Source organism: Leptinotarsa decemlineata, unplaced genomic scaffold (genome assembly GCF_025532065.1).
Source record: "Leptinotarsa decemlineata unplaced genomic scaffold, Ldec_3_MD MMD2_tig00000690_RagTag_RagTag, whole genome shotgun sequence".
NCBI lineage: Eukaryota > Metazoa > Arthropoda > Insecta > Coleoptera > Chrysomelidae > Leptinotarsa > Leptinotarsa decemlineata.
In genome coordinates, this window is record NW_027412554.1 from 1970658 (window position 1) to 1988884 (window position 18227).

At 33.7% G+C, this 18227-nt stretch overlaps 1 protein-coding gene across 4 annotated transcripts in view; it reads left to right on the top strand.

Annotated features, from left to right (window-relative positions):
- The window catches only part of Gdap2 (ganglioside induced differentiation associated protein 2), a 313619-nt gene that overhangs the window by 68935 nt on the left and 226457 nt on the right, over window positions 1–18227 (top strand). For all 4 annotated transcript variants that reach the window (XM_074174665.1, XM_074174666.1, XM_074174663.1 and 1 more), the window contains exon 2: window positions 7605–7798. In XM_074174665.1, the coding sequence (XP_074030766.1) occupies window positions 7614–7798 (185 nt within the window). In that variant the 5' untranslated portion in view covers window positions 7605–7613. The remainder of the gene's footprint in view (window positions 1–7604; window positions 7799–18227) is intronic.

The window sequence follows — 18227 nt, forward strand, 5'->3', positions numbered from 1 at the left end:
CTCAAAAATGTTGAAATATACAGGGTGTTCCATTTGAAAAAATTGAGTTCCACTCATTTTTTCATGAGATCAAAGTATCTGCATGTTTTGAAGACCCTGTATGAGACAAATGAAAATATGACTCGGAGTGAAGATCCTCATAGTATCACTCCACTCCATTTCAAATTTGATCGTTTTAGTGCAAGATTATCAGCATTTATAAAAGTTCATGTTTGGTAAAAAAAATATCGAAATTAATTTATATTTTCTAAACGGTAATAGATAGGTATAGGGAAATAGTACATGAATTTGTTGACAAAGTGATAATGAATCATAATATGATATTATATACGGGGTGTTCCCTTTGAAAAATCAAAGAAGCCGCTACTTTATAGTAGAAGCGACAACGCCGCTTCGTCTGAAATATTTTAGGCGTGTAGGTCATATTGACTTATGCATACTGTGAAATTTTCAGGTTAATCCATTAAATAGTTTGTCAGAAACGGCTAATTAACGCTCATCATGAAAAGCCCTGTATTCTAAGGAGAGATCAATTTAGAATAAACAATTTTCTATTCATTATTTATTCATCTGAAATCCTGTCTTCAAACAATGACGAAAACTCTATAGATCTAATAAACTTTATTTACCTGTTCGTAGACCGTAGTTTCATGGTGGACATGCACATGTACTTTTTTTCAAGGAAAACTGAATAATCTCGTGAATGGTTGATTTTTGATATAGGGAATGTTTTGTGAAAATGAGTCAAAATCCAAAATCATCTCGGAATTTCAAAACTATCCTAAAATATAGAAAGAAAGAAATTTTATTGATCTCAAATTACAATTTCTGTTATACTCGAAAATATCTACAATAACAAAATTTGCTCAGGTACGTCATACTGAAAATATAAAAGAATATGATGATGACCCGAAGTCATCACCCGAAGACGATTGTGTATACTAACAATCGAAACGTCGTGAATTAACTTGGCTTGGAATCTCTTAACTTTTTAATTTAATTTTATTTATTTTTTGTTCAATTTGTTTCATTTTTACTTGTATTTTATTTCACTATTATTTCGTTTCAGGTGTTTTGCTAAATATAATTATTTTTTATAATTGTTTTTTTCAGCTATTCATTTTTATCCTTCATCTATAATTTTTAATTCTTCTTTTTTAGTTATTTCAGGAATTTCAGATCATTTTATATAATATCAGACAATGGAAGTCCGAACTAATGAAATTCATCAGGTGAATCTAATAATTGAAATATTATTTTAACAAGCTATCTGTTCAAAAAAATCTGTTTAAAATCTGTTTTTTCTTTAACCAACATCCCTACGAACGACAACTCTCAAAAATCGAAACTTGTGCGAGCTAAGTACTAACGAGATCTTACCTTTGAACGTGTGATTCCTAACACGGTTGGACGATAGCAAGTGAAAATCGATCGTTCAACCTGGGGCTTGAATCAGCGACCAACACGGCGTTCGATTTGAGTGAGTGAACAAGGCACCCACGTCGAACCGACCGGCTACTTTCTACCGGTATATATATATATATATATATATATATATATATATATATATATATATATATATATATATATATATATATATATATATATATATAGAAAAAAGTGGTATTTTTGCTGACTAGTCAGAAAATAAGAGAAACAATATTTGGGTATGCAGCAGGCCAAAAATTTAGTGTACTCTTATAACACAGATTCCAAGATTTCGATAATCTTAATTATCATCATCAGGGATGCTACAATAAGGGTAGAAACAGTCATATTTATAAAATAATAATTCAAACCAACTTACAGTGTATGTGAGGTTATGTGGCAGGTTGAAAGAAGTATGGACGTAACATATATCACGTATATCACATATATCACGTCACGTCCTGAGTGACATCATAGTAATTTTTCATATATGTTACGTCCATACTTCTTTCAACCTGCCACATAACCTCACATACACTGTAAGTTGGTTTGAATTATTATTTTATAAATATGACTGTTTTTTACCCTTATTGTAGCATCCCTGATGATGATAATAAAGATTATCGAAAGCTTGGAATCTGTGTTATAAGAGTACACTAAATTTTTGGCCTGCTGCATACCCATAATAGATTATGTTTACTTATTTCTACACTCTCATAGGCATCTGGATGCCTGTTGTTGTTGACTTGTCTAACTAATCTTAATGAACTTGAGTCTATGGAATGGTTTTGTTGCAAAATATGATGGGCGATTGCTGATTTTTGTGTTCTTCCATTTTGAGGTGTGATAAGTGTTCCCTATATCTCATTTTAAAACACCTTTGTGTGACAAATAATTTCGCAATAATTCCAAACTGTGCCTTCGTATTCCGTACCCAAAGAGTTTCCCTAAAAAGAAAAACAGCGAAACATTTCGATGATTCATCCATTATTTCTATTATGTGTTACATAAAATCTAAAACAGCGTTTTCAGTGTTCGAGTTTTGAATGAATGCAAAATGTCTGTCGGTTATAACATGGTGCTTGTAAAAAAACTCAAGTTTTTTTTTTTTGACCGATTGTTCAAAAATTTTTGCAGAATTATCTATCACAGAGAGTGGTCTATTACTCTTCATTTCTTGTCTGTTGTCAGCCTTGTAAACGTGTATATAGAATATTCACGTTGTAAGTTGCTCAACTGATTGTCAGTCTTTCTTTTTTTTTTAGAACTAATATTTTCTATTGATAAGATCTGAGTATATTAATTATGCTTAAAGCATTGCTGAAACAGTCTCAACAAAGTTGTATTTCAACTAAGTAAATTAATAGTAAATAAGGTTAATAGCAATAAAACAAATCAACAGTACAAAAAAAATTGAAAGTTCTAAATAGTGCACATGTTGGCAACGCCGTAACTTGTCTCCATGTGACGTCATTCTCTTCTCAACGTGAATATCCTATAACTCTTGACTCTTTCCATTGGTTGGGCAGGTTCCCATTTTTGTAGCATAAATTTATTAAATGGACAAGCAGTTTCAAAATATGTATATGTTTGTTTCTAATGGAAAAATTCTCACTTGTTTACTTTATAGTAAATGTTCAAGAGGTAGCGAAAACTTATGTGAATTTCTGGAACTTCATCTAGCTTTTCCTAATATGACTAATAACCAGTCCGTGCAAAGCTTATTGATGAATCATCTGAAAGTGTAATTTTTAACAGGTGATGATCGACTGTATTGTCAAACATGTGCCAAACTAACTGACTGTTATAAGGAAACAAGTATAGCTGAGGCACCAGTCAATCTAATAATAACACTGATGATCTTCAAACTAGACTCAACCTCTGACGGAAGCAAGAAACTCTTTGAAAGGTTCGAAATAGATGAACATTTCAATGTAGCATACCACTATTATAATATTCATGCAGTCATTGTTCACTGTGGTTCTGGCGTTGAATCTGGCCATTATTATGCATTGGTCAAAGACGAAACGGACTGTGGTTTAAGTTTAACGATGGTTGTGTCACGAACTGTTCTGGCGATGTATTGAATCTATTGGAACCTCTGGAGACACCCTACAATGGTTTTGTATGAGAGAGTACATTGATAGATCAAGATTTTCAGATGATGTGGTGCTGTAGGTTTTTCCGGGTTTTCCTGCAGCTAAAAAAGCTGTTTTTATTTTTATGATTGTTGTCTTCAATATAATTACTGGTTCATAGGTAATTTCATCTGATCCTGGTGCACAATTATTTTTGAGTCTACCTATAGACAAAATTATCTCATTTTCATCAATGGTTTGTAGGAATATTGTCGGAGCAATCGAGGGTTCTTTGAAAAAATTGTCGGTAAATCACATTTATCAATCTGGTTTATTTCTGTGATATTGATTTTTCGTCTCTGTTTGATTTCTTGACCATATTCATACATGAGAACAATACTACAAAACAGGGCTGATCTGAGCTTCATTAAGCATCAAAAGTTGCTGAGGTGTGTTCAGTTTTCTGGTTCGGAACAGTGTTCCAAGCTTTTTAGAAACGGCATTTGCAATTCCAACGACATGATTTTGCCAAGACTTATTGGTGTCCATTTTAACCCCCAACAAACTTATAGAAGCAGAAAGTGGAATTGTCTGACATGACATTAATATATCCGGTTCGGAGATAGTTATCTTTTTGGATAAAACCGATGCCTGGGTTTTTGCGGCATTGAATTGAACCTGATTACTTTCACCCCAATTGTAATCAAATTTCAAAGAGTATTTTCAATACGCAATTTAAGATCAGTAAAAATGGTTACATCGTTCTCGATGATATATTGAAGTTGAAGAATTTTGAAAGACAGTTACGGGTGACTTTCGTGGTACATGCTGTACTTGAATATTTTGAAACCGATACATACAACTGTACCAGATCCTTCACGCTCTTTTACAAATAAAACATTCATTCATGAGCCTTACTCGTTCTCATATCAAATTTGACGATACAGCTTCCATATTTGTTTTTTATCCTGGAACAGATAGGTACTGCCAAAGTATTCGTTTCGAAATAGAGCATTATCTAACCGAAATTAATCAAAAATATTTAAATAAGGTGTCAATGAAGCCAGTGACGAATTTGGAGGAATAAGAATTTTTCAATTCTGATGTATGTGGTATATGTGAGAAACCTTTCAAATCGGACGATACTGCAGTTAGGGACCACTGCAATTCAACTGGAAAGATAAGAGGTGGGACAGCTCATTCGGTTTGTAATTGAACTACAAATTAACAAATTACATTCCAATAATTTTTCATGATTTGAGAAGTTATGCCCTGATAATAATAAAGTCATGGCAGCTTCACTGCAATAATTAGGGGAACATTTGTCAGATGCGCAGTGAAGTGAAATGCGAACGTTTTTTGTGGAACAAAGCCAGAAGGGAGTTTTCCCTTCAGATTTTTGAATAGTTCTGATGAATTGAATTCTACAGAGTTTCCTTCAAAGAGTTACGTTTATGATCATTGAATTGGAAAACATACATCGGAAAGTGATTATGAAAGAGCTCTTCGTGTATAGGTCTTACTCGATTATAAAACATTGGGAGAATATTCAGATATATATTTGACATCCTCTGGCGTAAAATGAATCTATTGAAAACACCACAACAAAAATTGTGGTCTCTTGATGCGAGTTTCGCTAACCAAGTTAACGTTCTCAGTTTGATAGTAATGAGGAGTCATAAAAGCCTTTCATTCAACCAATCTACATGATTGAAAAAATATATTCATTCAAATACACGTATGACAAATGAGGCGTCAAATTTTTTCGATGGAAATGTATATGAGATGAGAACTTATTCCATTTTCGGCAAAACAATGGAAAAAGTGGAAAATAGAAATGACATACGACTTGTTACCCATTGCGAGTCAAATAAGGCGAAGTGTGGGTGCTAATGCTCTGATTTCTCAACCCAATTTCAAAACTTTCTTCATTTTTCCGAGAATTTTGCCGCAGTTCATATGAACAGGGTCATAATTCGTTATGATGAACCTTTATAACATGGATTTGAATTCTGGATTTTTTTTATAACATTAAAAGTAATGATGAGTCAAATGCATCTTTCCTATATTCATCCAATCATAAAGAAATTGAAGTTATACGCAGTACCTCCAATCTAAACTATCGAATTTCACTAACGAGCGGGTCTTGGTACCAGGATAATTCTGAGAACTTTGACCCATATATGATTTAGGCTTTAGATAAATCCACTTCGCAAATGTCTTCTGTGAATTGTGACGCGTTTCGAAAGCTATGATTTGAAAGACTTATTAGTTTCCTCATCCAATAAAACTATTTTGATGCATTTACAATTAAGTGTAGAAAGCATCGACATTTTTTCAGTTTCATAACCTTCATCGAGAACCAATGATGTTATGGGTCTCTGATCTAAAACTTCACTTCGATGAATAATTGCGAAATCAACCTTTTCAATTTCAAATTATCAGTTTCCAGAAAATTGTTCCATTGCGATTTGAGAATATAAATTATGTTCACTTCTATGACGATGACAACGACATCGTTCACTGCTTGGATTGTTAGATATTTGTTACTGTCACCTTTGAACTCAACAAATAATCATCACCTCTTCGAATACTTGTTATAAATTCCAGACATCACCAGAAAATGGCAAATGAGACTTTGCCGAAACGTTGTGGAAATAATACTTGTGAGGATCATTAACAAAGAACACGGTGCGAAACTAGGAAAAACAGCTCATTAACGGCTTTCAAGTCCTAAATCATGATTAAAAAGCACAAAACCCAGGCTTGTAGGTTCAAACGTTTCGTGTGCTACTACGACAGACCCCCATCAGTGGTATGTGCGTTGACTGCGAGAACCAAGATTATATTTGGAAGTGTCAGCATCGTTTTCGATATATAACCATCTAAATTCAGTACTAGAATAAAATATTGAGTGGTAACTCTGACAGTAATTAAATTCAACAACAATCGACATGGGTCAACTAGGTAGTCCATAATCAAAACATAATCTACTGGAAGAGTATGGGGTGCAGTGATGTACATTTTCTGTGTTGCCGACACTCGACACTGCATGGGAACTTCCTACCGGGACGCTGCGATGTGACAATGATGAAAGAATCTTAAGGTCTTTGTGAAGCAAACCCTTAGGCGCCAATTTTTCCTTGGTATGATCCAGTTACCGGACAGCATTCATTGGAGGTATCCAGAGCTCAATTGATTGTGAAAACAGGCGGAATACTAACTGGTGTGCATAAATTTGCATATTTATCAAATTGCTATCTATTTGTCTAAAAAGTGTTTCGTTAAGTCTTTTCAGCTACATGCATTTTAATACTGAAAAATTAGTTATGGTCTCCCTTGTGGTGCACTGTTTGGAACCTCTGGTGTAGTAATGAATATTACTGGAGTTTTATCCCAACACCAAACCGTTATTTCTAATCTTCCTCATCTTCAAGAGGAACATCAATCTTCCTCTCGAAGATGATCACTTGGTGATCGAAACACGTGTCGAGATGTTCGAAATAACGGTTTGTTGTCGGGATAAAACACCAGTAATATTCATGGTCTCCCTGTCAAGCTGTTTGTTTTTCAAATTTTTATAGCCTTGAGGCAGGATACAAGAAATATAGAGGCGAAATAAAAAAATACTAATGGTCTAAAAGTGAAATAAATTGTTGAAAATGTTGCCTCAAGGTTATTGACCTGAATAAAATTGAGATATAAAAATGAATGAACTATAAAAAAGAAAAAATTGGATTCCAAACATGAAAGTTCACGTCTATTCAAGCTCAATATTTGGTCTTGAATACTAAACTATCAGTCCGAAAACTTCAGCAGCATGCTTAGTAAAATTCAAATTCAATTTTTTGAGAAGGGTTTTGGCTCTCTATTTTTCCATCTTCATACGAATGTATGAAGATAGAGAAGTTTCTTCTTTTCATAATCTATACATCTTTGTAAAGAGTTTATTTGGAAAACAATTGCTTTCTTCCTTTCTTGGATTCCCAAATTTTTTTATATAAAGATGAATAAATTGAAAGCCAAAACCTTTCTTTTCCAAAAATTAATCTCTTCTAAAAATATACCTATTTCAATTTGGATATTTTTTTGTTTCAGATTTCCTTGATGCGGATTAAAATGAACCAAGAACCCATAGGGGTGGCTTGCGATATTGTTCTACCACAAGATTTAACCAGATGGGACGATATTATTCCATCACACCAAAACGATGAATACAGCGTGAGTGTCGATGAAACAAAACTTTACCCATTTCCTTTCAATTCAGAAATCAATCACAAAATAATTTTATGGTAAGTACCATTGAAATAATATTTTTTTTATTTCAAATTTTCATTCAACTTGCAAAGTTTGTATGTATATATATACTGTATTAGTTCAAGTCAAATCTTGCAACTGAATTTTGAAGCAGTTATTCTCAACCGACTGAGCTGAAATTTTTCACATACGCTTAGTTTTGATGACATGGTGACGTCATTCTATATCAAACATAAAAGAGTTTTCTTGAAATACGAAACATGACATGACGTCACTTCATATTCGATATGGTGGTCAAGTTTTATTAAAAGGATTTGCTGAAAAGAATACGAAATAAATATGACTGAATCCAATGTGACAAACCGGACTAGTTTTTTTATGCACTTCTATGATATGATTATCGAATGAATGGGTTATTGAAAAGAATACGAATAACATGAAGTCACTTCAAATTGAATATGGCTGACCGCCCAAAATGGTGGACTATTTTTTGCATCCTCATGCTATTTGTATCAAATGACAGCAATAAGTAACTCAAAATATAAAAAATGAACTGTTAGTAAAAAGTACAAGTTATTATTCGCAAGTTTAAAAAAAAATCTGAATCGAATGCATCAATTTATTATATTACACAATTCAAATGATATAAAAGATTGTCGCACGATTTACCTCTGTGTGGAAACGTACACAATATGTGAACTCATCATAAGTATTTCTAAAAGAAATATTGTTTTTATATAAAATGTATGATTCTCGCAGCAAGCTTTTATATCATATAAATTCTATAAAGTAGTGAATTAAGGAGTTTAAAGTTTGTTTAATTATTTTCAGAGCTCATAAATAAAAGCTTTTACGAAAATATATTTCACTACAAATTTATTATAGTAGCGTAAGAAAAGTTGAACATTAGTGCAACTAAACATACTGGATCAGAAATTAAGAAGGAGTTAATAACGGGTTTTTTTTCAAATGAAGAGAAAACTCGTGGTGTCACTATTCAACTCTGTCTCAGTTCCAACTCGCATACTTGAGCATATTTCATGTACCGGTTTCAAAAATTCAAGGATTCCCCACGTATTCTATAACCTTTCTCTATGACATGTTGAGCAACAATGGACTTCTCTAGTTAAGAAACCGAATATGTGAAACATGATCACGTAGCCAGCGATCATTAGTAAACTTATTCTGATCAAGATATTTTTTATCGCAATCCTCAGAGCTTCTTTCGTGAATCATAGCCTTTTTTTTCCGTCATCTTCTCTTTCGGATTATATTCTAATACTAATAACCAATATTGGGTGGATCGAACAATATTTTTGAAAACTTAGTTATATATTAGTTATAGACGAAGTACGTGTTTTTGATGCAGTGTTCAGCCAAGGTGATCTATAATGATCAACGATATCGACCAATTGAGAAGGCATCAATGAGTTCGCCACTTTCACCCATTATTGCCAATCTATTTATGGAAGAAATCGAAACCAAAGCAGTAGCAACGTCAGACTTGAAACAAAAAATCTGGCTGAGATATGTCGATGACATTTTCGTTACTGCAGTAACGTCAGTTACAAATAAAAGTGGTAAAAAACAGAAAGAGTCAATTCTCTTTTCTTCATTTCATGAATTGAATACATTCATCAATAAACTCATCAAAAACATAATTCGATAATATTGGTGATATGGTTAAACCTTTAGGTGTGTTTTATAAATATAAAATAGGTTGAATCAAAAATAAAATCTAGACTCTGAAGAATTAGGAGAAATGAAAAGAGTTACTGCAGTTTCGTTCTATACGGACATTTTCAAACTTATACAATAAGTATACAAGTATATATAAGTATACAAAAAGTATACAAGTATATATAAGTATACAATAAGTATAAGTTTGAAAATGTTCGTATAGGACGAAACTGCAGTAACGTTAGTTACAAATAAAAGTGGTAAAAAACATAAAAATTTTCATTTCTCTTTTCATTATGATTTCCTACCACGTAGTAACTAACGGCTACATCCATCATTTTGAATTAGGAGAAAAGTATCATATGTTGCCACTAATTTATGCAAATTTCAATGTTAATTTCGCGTTTGAAGATAGACAACTCTTGGTGAACTTTCCACAACTACAAATGAATAATGACTGAAATGAGATACTACAAGACATAGAAGAACAATCGATGCAGTTAGTTTTCTCGAGATATCTTTCTAATCTAATCAGTAATTGCTGATGTATCTGATAATAAAAATAAAAAGTCTATTCACAAATGTTAGTTTATCAATGAAAACTCATAATAAATTTAAATATTAGTAGGAAATTAATATATGTATATACATGTGTTCAGCTACAACTGCGGCAGTCATCTTCTTGACGTGTTAACTGAAACTGAAGCTCTCATTTATAGTGCTGATTTTTCGCGCACTTTCTGTGAAGGCGGGTTCGCGCGTACTTCCCGCGCGATTTGGGTCACTTGGCTTCGTTTTTGGCGCTTTTCAATGCTGTGTGCCAGATATTTGGTAGATATGTTTTCCCTTCCTTTTTGTTGGAGTTCTCTTGATGTTTGTGTATTTCTATGGCTTCTTAATACATTCTTGTTGATTAATGATTCGTCGTTGCTAGCCTCTCGGTATTTAGGAACAGAATCTTGTGTTCTTCATCGGACAGTGCATCGCCAGCAGACTTCTTGGTTTGTCCCAATCGGCAATTCCACTTGTACTCAACTAGTATCGATTCGCTTCGCAATTATTCTTCAATATCAGAAATTTAATTCCGGCTTCTATGTTCGCGATTATTTATTGTGTGGGTATTGTCGATGGTGTTACGCTGAATTTTCCCCCTTTATCTAGTGAACTTGTTTCGTTACTGGTGAGCGGTCGATTGGATTAGTTGGTGACAACCAGGTTAATATTTAGGTTTGGATTCTTGGGCTGCAATTAAAAGCAAACACTGTTGTCAATGTTGTGATTCTATATATTTTATCATTTTTCTTTATCTGTTATCATAATTTCCGCACGCCACTGCAAGAGATAGATTGACGCAGAAGCGTCAGTAATTTCTGGGAATTACTTATCATCTGTATCGATTTAAGACTATACGACACTACGAGATATTTACGAGTATTTAATGTAAGAATATTCGATATTTGGTTTTTTAACAAATCTTTGATTGCTTTCAAAAAATAATCCAATGACTACATATTAACAATAAACTGATTAAATATTCTGATGATCCGACTATTGTTGGAAATGAGTGTTGGCACATTGTGAAAATTTGCTACTAATGAGAACACAATTCAATTGAATTATTCATTTATTCATTCATTAAGCCCTGGATGAAAATATATAATTTGTATGTTTGAAGGTAGTTGACAATGTTTCTTGGTGCATTTCATTAGTTCGGACTTCCATTGTCTAATATCATATAAATTGATTTGAAATCCCGAAAAGAATCTGTAAAAAATTTAAAAAAAATTGAAATAATAAACAAAATTGAACTATTAACACGAGATGAAAATTAAAAAATTATTTGTATCTGCTCCTAATACACCTCTTGAATACATTTCAAAATATAGGTATAAATATTACACTTTCATGTGCAATAAATGGAAAAGAATCATCAACAAATGAATCAATGCTAATATGACAATTATAATAATCAAAATATAAATAATATTAAGGTAATATGCACAAAAAAAAACATTATATTTATAAATGTGGCAAATTCAGTAGTTTTTTATTTTTTATTTGTTTTTCAGCATTTTCAACTGTAGATTTATGAACTTGATGTAAAAAATATCCGAACTCTAACAAACAACGATAATAAATAATCCATAGGAAATTCCTTACAAAGATGAAGAAATGTAATTGTTGAACGATAAAGCATACGCATACGATAAATTGCTTCAACAATTGTATTTTCAAGATCTGACACAGGACAAGAAAAATTCACCAAAAACTATGTCAATCGTTGTTTCCATTTTTCATTGATACCTCTTGTCATTTACAGAAGGCCTCACTTGCAAGCTGATATGTATTTTGACCCACATCATGAAATTCAGTGATTTCATCTTTCATGATGTAAAACAGATTTGATTTTATAGACATTTCATCAATGCATAAAATACATACCTAGTAGTTTTTTTCTGAGAGCATCGTTACTTTCATTTCCAGAGTGAAAAATAAAAAGTTGGTGTAGCCATCACATAAATATATTCCAGTTCTGGGTAATCCTGAACAAAGTTGATATGGCTGGCAATAAGAAAATGTTTGATAAAAACTTATAGAAAATATAGTGTTGAGGCAAATTGTTTGTATTCATTAGAGTACTTCGAACCCTTGGAAGATTTTCCAGAGAGTTGAGTCTTCAAAAATTTTGTAAACATTGGTGAACAATTATCTTTTCTTCACTCGAAATTTGACAGCTGGAAGAAATATTATGCTCTTTTTTCGATTTTCGTTGAAGAGCTCTTATTCTATTCCTCAAGTGCATCTTGCATGGTGAATTCTTAGATATCTGGGAACATTAATTATAATAAATTGACAATCAATTGTATAAACAGATTAAAGCATTGGTAAATCAATGATCACAATTTTGAAGTTCAAATTATACAAAATGATTTTGTAGATCGAAAGACAGTTAGTAAAACAACAAAACATGTTCTTATGTAACTTCAAAAATGAATGCAGTTTAAAAAAAAGGCAAATTCCTAATCTTTCAGCAGGCCGGCAGATACCACAGCAAACTAAAAAAAAGCTTTAAAGAGAAATACCTTCTAAATAAGCTTGTACTAGGAACATACTCCAACTCGGCTGATGTTTGCATATAACCTCCTGTAAATAAATACCATTTGTTAATCTGTTTGAAAAATCTGTTTTTCCGTTAACCAGCTGTCGCACCCCTACGAACGACAACCCTCAGAAGTTCAAACTTGTGCGAGCTAAGGATTAACGAGGTCTTACCTTTTAACGTGTGATTCCTAACACGAACACTATATTCAATTAGTAACGTCGTTTCACATTCAAAAACATCATGATTCTCATTAACTCATATATAACTCAAGTCTTCCTAAGCGAAAGATAGAAGTTGAGAACTTGCCAAGTTAAGTTAAGAACTTGTCTGAATGATCTTATTGAATAGTGATTTATTTTTCTAAGTTGAGTTACTCATAAGTTGAATTGGCTTGCTTCAATACGCCTTGACGATCAAACAGGAAAAACAAAACAAATACCTTCTAAATAAATATAGTTTAAAAAACTATATTTGTTTAGTTGCCCTCTAAACGAATATTTACCAATAGCTGTATTGTGGATTTTTCTTGGAATTGTTAGAACAAATTACACAATAATCAGATGCCTTTTTGGGATGTTTGAACAAACTGCTAGCCATTATTGAAGATAACAATTATGATAACAACATGAGGCGGCAGATTAAAGATAATTTTATATACAGCTCTCACAATATGTAACTGAATACCATTTATTGTTTTTAATCCAAATCCAACTTGGAACTTGGAATATTTCTGGCGAAGTGTTAATATTAGCCACAACAAAACTCCTTTTTATCATGATTCCACAAGTGAAACGTCTTCAGTCTGATAGGCCAAAAAGCCACGTAAATTACCTGAAAAATTTTAGACATGAAAATTTTGCCGATTATCCTGTCAATTCACGGCATTATTCCATCATGCGCACTGTGATTTTACCAAAAAGTGGGGATAGCTTTAGCTTCCTACTGTGGTGTTACTTTGAGTTACTCGTGAAACATCTACCTAAATCGGCCATTATGCGGGCCGGTGGATCAAACAAAGATATAGCGTATTTCAAGACTTTAAATACTACCAATATTTTTCCAGTGTGATATAACAAAACAAATTTAGTAAATGTATCAATTGAAACAATAACGTATTCTTTTGAATCGTTTTTCCCGCTCAGTTTGCCAGGAATGTCTATATGTACTTTGTGCCACGGGATACTAGTTTTGGGGATATTATGAAACTAGTAGATTTGGAAACTTTGCGAGTGCAACAATTATCTACAATTTACAAACATATTTTGCCATCCCTTCAAACCAATACTATTCACATACCTTATCAAGTGTTTTATCCGATCCTAGATGCATAATGGATTCGTGTACACGATTTATTACCGACCACCTAAAAGCACGTGGAGCAATAGGTGGAAAATATGTTTTGCCTCGTCTTCGAATTTTACGGTAGAGTAATCCAGACCGTTACTCTTAAGTTTTAGCAAGATCAGGTGGCATTTCATCATTTTCTAATACTCCTACTATTTTGCAAATTTCAGGATCACGGCGGTGTTCGACTAAAAGCTAATCATCAGTGATTTCTTTTAGATTAATGGGTTCCTGTGCAATTTTGTGTGTGTTTGATTCAGACTCTCTTAAGACGGAATTTTAAGAAAAGAAGTCAGCATGAGTCATACGCTTGCCTTCTCAGCACCCACCAACGATGAACTCTTGGTGTTGAATCAGCTCTCTTTCTAGCAGGTTTTAGTGAATTACGATCTATATCCACCACAAACGGTTGGGCACGTAAATAGTGTTGGAAGAACTTAACGGAATAAAACACGGCCAATGTTTTTAAATTATACGAATGATATCTTGTTCAGCCGGGCTAGTAGCTTGGCTATATATTCCACGGCTCGATTACAGCCATCCAATTTCTGCATTAAAATAGTACCAAAACTGTCGGAACTAGCATCAGTATGTAGTTTGATAGGAAAATTGGGATCGAAGCTCATAAGTACCGACTGGCTCATTACCTAATAAGGCATTGATTATCCGACGAATATTCTCGTGTGTTTCTGTCCACTTCATATTTCTTACACTACCTGAGGTCAGTCGATATGAAGGTTTCATTATCTGCGAAAACCTAGGTATGAACTTACGAAAGTAAGACGAGAGACCGATGAATGGCTTTAACTGAGTTACTGTGCTGGTAACGCGGTTAATGCTTGTATTTTTTGAGAGTTGGGTCAGACTTCTGCAGCCGAACACTCATAGTATTGTACTGACGTTTCACAAAATGAGTATTTCGAAAAATTATATGAAAATCCGGCCTTGAACCGGCCTATTAACCTTTTGAAGTCTCTCTAACGCTTTATGAATGTGAAAGCAATAATCATAATATCGTCTAGATACACGATTACCCATTGGTACGTGAGATCTCCCAGGGCTTTCATGACAGCTCGCAGGAAAACAGACGGTGCATTTTTCAAACCGAATGGTGTAGTTAGATATTTATATTGGCTATTAGACGTGGATTCTAGTTTGTGGTATCATTTAATGCACGATAATCAACGCGATAATTTGTGGCATCTATTTATTGAAGATAATCCACATTTTTCGTCGGTTCAAACAGCATCAATTCATCTTTCACGAATCCCTCACTTCTGCTTATGTGAGTGATGATCAGACGACGACCTTTTCCAAGTGAAATTTTCAAACCAGTGGACCAACCTTCCATGAAGGCTTGCCTTCCACTTTTGATGTTCTGGTTTTGCCAAACCTTCGAGACGGTATGTTTATCCAATGTTCTGGCTTTCCTTATTTCTCTTAATTAGTTTCTTCTTCATTCTATAATCTCTGATTTTTCTATTGAAATGCTCTTTCCATCTTGTTTTCCAAAAGTGAAGTTCAGTTCTTGTAATACATTCCATAATCTAATTCTTATGTCTTCACAAAACTTTATTTAATGTAGATATTTCATTTTTTATGAAAAACGAGTTTACTGTTCTCCTAATAGAATTCTTGGCTTCTTCGTCGATAACCAGACACTTTTTCACGTTATTTCCTTTAATTATTCAAAATGTAACATAATGATTGGTCGTGAAGTTCTTGGTTAGTGATTTGATGTAAATATAACCTCTGATAGTTTAAGCATATTTAAATGGAAACAACAAATGTTTGCGATAAAATCGAGTTAAAGATATAAATTGATTTCAATGACGTAGATACTGATGTAAGTGAAGAAAATAAAGAAGAAATTATTTCCATTTCAAAGGAACATACCGATTGGTTTTTTCAAGGTTTCCCAGGTAATCGGGTTAATACGGGGGATTTTCAAATACGATTAGCTGACCGTATCCTTACTGTAAAAAGACGATCATACCGGCTTAGTACTGAAGGAAGACAGATAATAAAGGAAAGAATATATGAATTATTGCAGGCGAATGTTATTAGTCCATTTTCTGCCAGTGAATACTTTCGGCTCCAAAAAGCTGTTGTTTTCCTTGAGTTCCTTAAGAATTCTAAAAATTCTACTTCCTCCTTACTTTTTATTTCGAACGAATATTGTATTCTTAAAGAATTATTAACATTCATAACTATTGCATAACATAACTATTTATGCAAATTATCAAATTGTTTCAGTGGAAGACTCTTATAATATTCCAACAAAGATGAATTTTGATATTTGTTCTTAAGCATATCACTGCACCGTAAATCAATAATTTCCATTTGGACTTCCGGAGCCAGGGTTTCAATGTCAGAATCAAAAGGATTTTGAAAAAGCTTAATTTCATCCGCAATGACATCAAAATCTGAAAAACGAGTATCAAAATTTATCTTCAAAGCACTCAAAAGTTTCGATTGCAAAATTGACGGGAAATTCAGTCTCTGTAGTGTGGCTGAATATTTCACATGTTTCAAGATGTGTGAAACATTATTTACGTAATTGCGATTGAAATAGTTTTATTTTCTGCCTGAAGGATTTGATATTGGTGTATGAATCAGGGAGAAGCTGATTTTCTCCTTGCAATGTCAAATTCAGTTCGTTCATATGATTTGTCAAATCGACATAGAAGGCTAACTTCCACATCCATTCACTATTTTCTAAATCAGCAAAAAGGCGCTGCTTCTCATTTAAAAAAATTTCGATCTCTTCTCGAAGTTCAAAAAAGCGCTTAAGGACTTTTCCGCAACTAAACCAGCGTACGGCAGTATGATATGGTAAATCATTTTCTCCAATCTGTTGAATAAACTCGCAGAATTGTCGGTGATTCAGCCCAGTGGATCTGATGAAGTTAACAACTGATATGACTGGTTTTAGAACTTCAGACATATCCAAACATTTTCCGCATAAGGACTGTTGATGAATGTAAAATGTTGTACAATGTAAAACTAATGGTTTTGAACCACCACCATTTTCTACAGCCTTTGACACAAGTGCAACCACTCCTTTATTTTTACCATACATATGTTTGCCTCCATCAGTTGTTATAGATTTCAAATTTCTCCATCGAAGGTTCTTTTTATCAATGGCATTTTCAACTCCCTTAAAAATATTTGCCCCAGTTGTCGTGCCGTGAATACTATCAATATCAAAACGTTCTTCATACACTTCATAGCTTTTATCTACTCCGCGAATAAAAATCAACACCTGAGCAGTATCTGACACATTCGTGACTCATCATGCTAGAGAAAACCACTCATGATGTCCATTTTTGTCAGACAGTTGAGATGATATATTTTCTGCGATGTCTTGCACCCTCCGAGTCACGGTGTTTGCTGACAAACTGACACTTTTGAATAAATTTACCTTTTCGGGGCATATTTCTTCGGCTACTGCAATCAAGCATTTTTTTATCATTTCTCAGTAGATGAACAAGGCGGATTCTGGCACACTTCAAGGTCATGCGTCGCTGGTAAGTATTTCAGAGAGAAACTTTAGAGAGTGGAAGAGAGAAACGTGTGATGTCATCGACGCAGGATGGAACGAGTGTCGTAGCGATTCAAGCACGGAACTCGGTCTCCTTGGGACTCTGCATCACCCCTCGGCCCCCTTGTCACGTTCCAGTCACGTGATTTTAATTAAAAAAAGTTTATAGTTATGAGATTCGAACCTGGATCGTCCGCGCGGTATATTGTCCTTAGCCTCTGCACCAACGTAAGATACTGAAAGTAACTGCGAATGTTGGGTATTTACAGCGTTAGTTTTGTCGGGACCGAAATTGACTCATTCATTATACTTGACAGCATTTTTTTTAATTTCCGTAGAATGTAATCGTCATTATCATGTTGAAGATAGGAAAATATACTTAGATTTGGGAAATAATTAATATTTCATGTAAAGATGTGTATGTGTCTGTAAGAGCGAGACACGCGTGTGACGTAATCGATGCAAAGAGAGATGGAGATGGTATCGAGATTTACCGGTTGCTGGCGCAAGCAGGTGTTGCCGGTTGTACAATAAATTGTTGTTTATAGGGCAATGTAGCGTTGCCGGTTTTGAAATTAATCGTAAATGACTCGATGAAAATTGGAAGCGCGAAAGTGATATATTAATAATAATGAATCAGGGAGTTTCAAAAGGACACTAAGTCTCGTATCTTTGTTAACCAATTTAGCATCATCAGGAGAAGGAGGATATGACACCAAAGTTGTCGCGGAGTTATGTATTGTGAAGTTAACGTTCGAAAATGGGGAAAGCGAAGTATTCGACCGTTTTACAA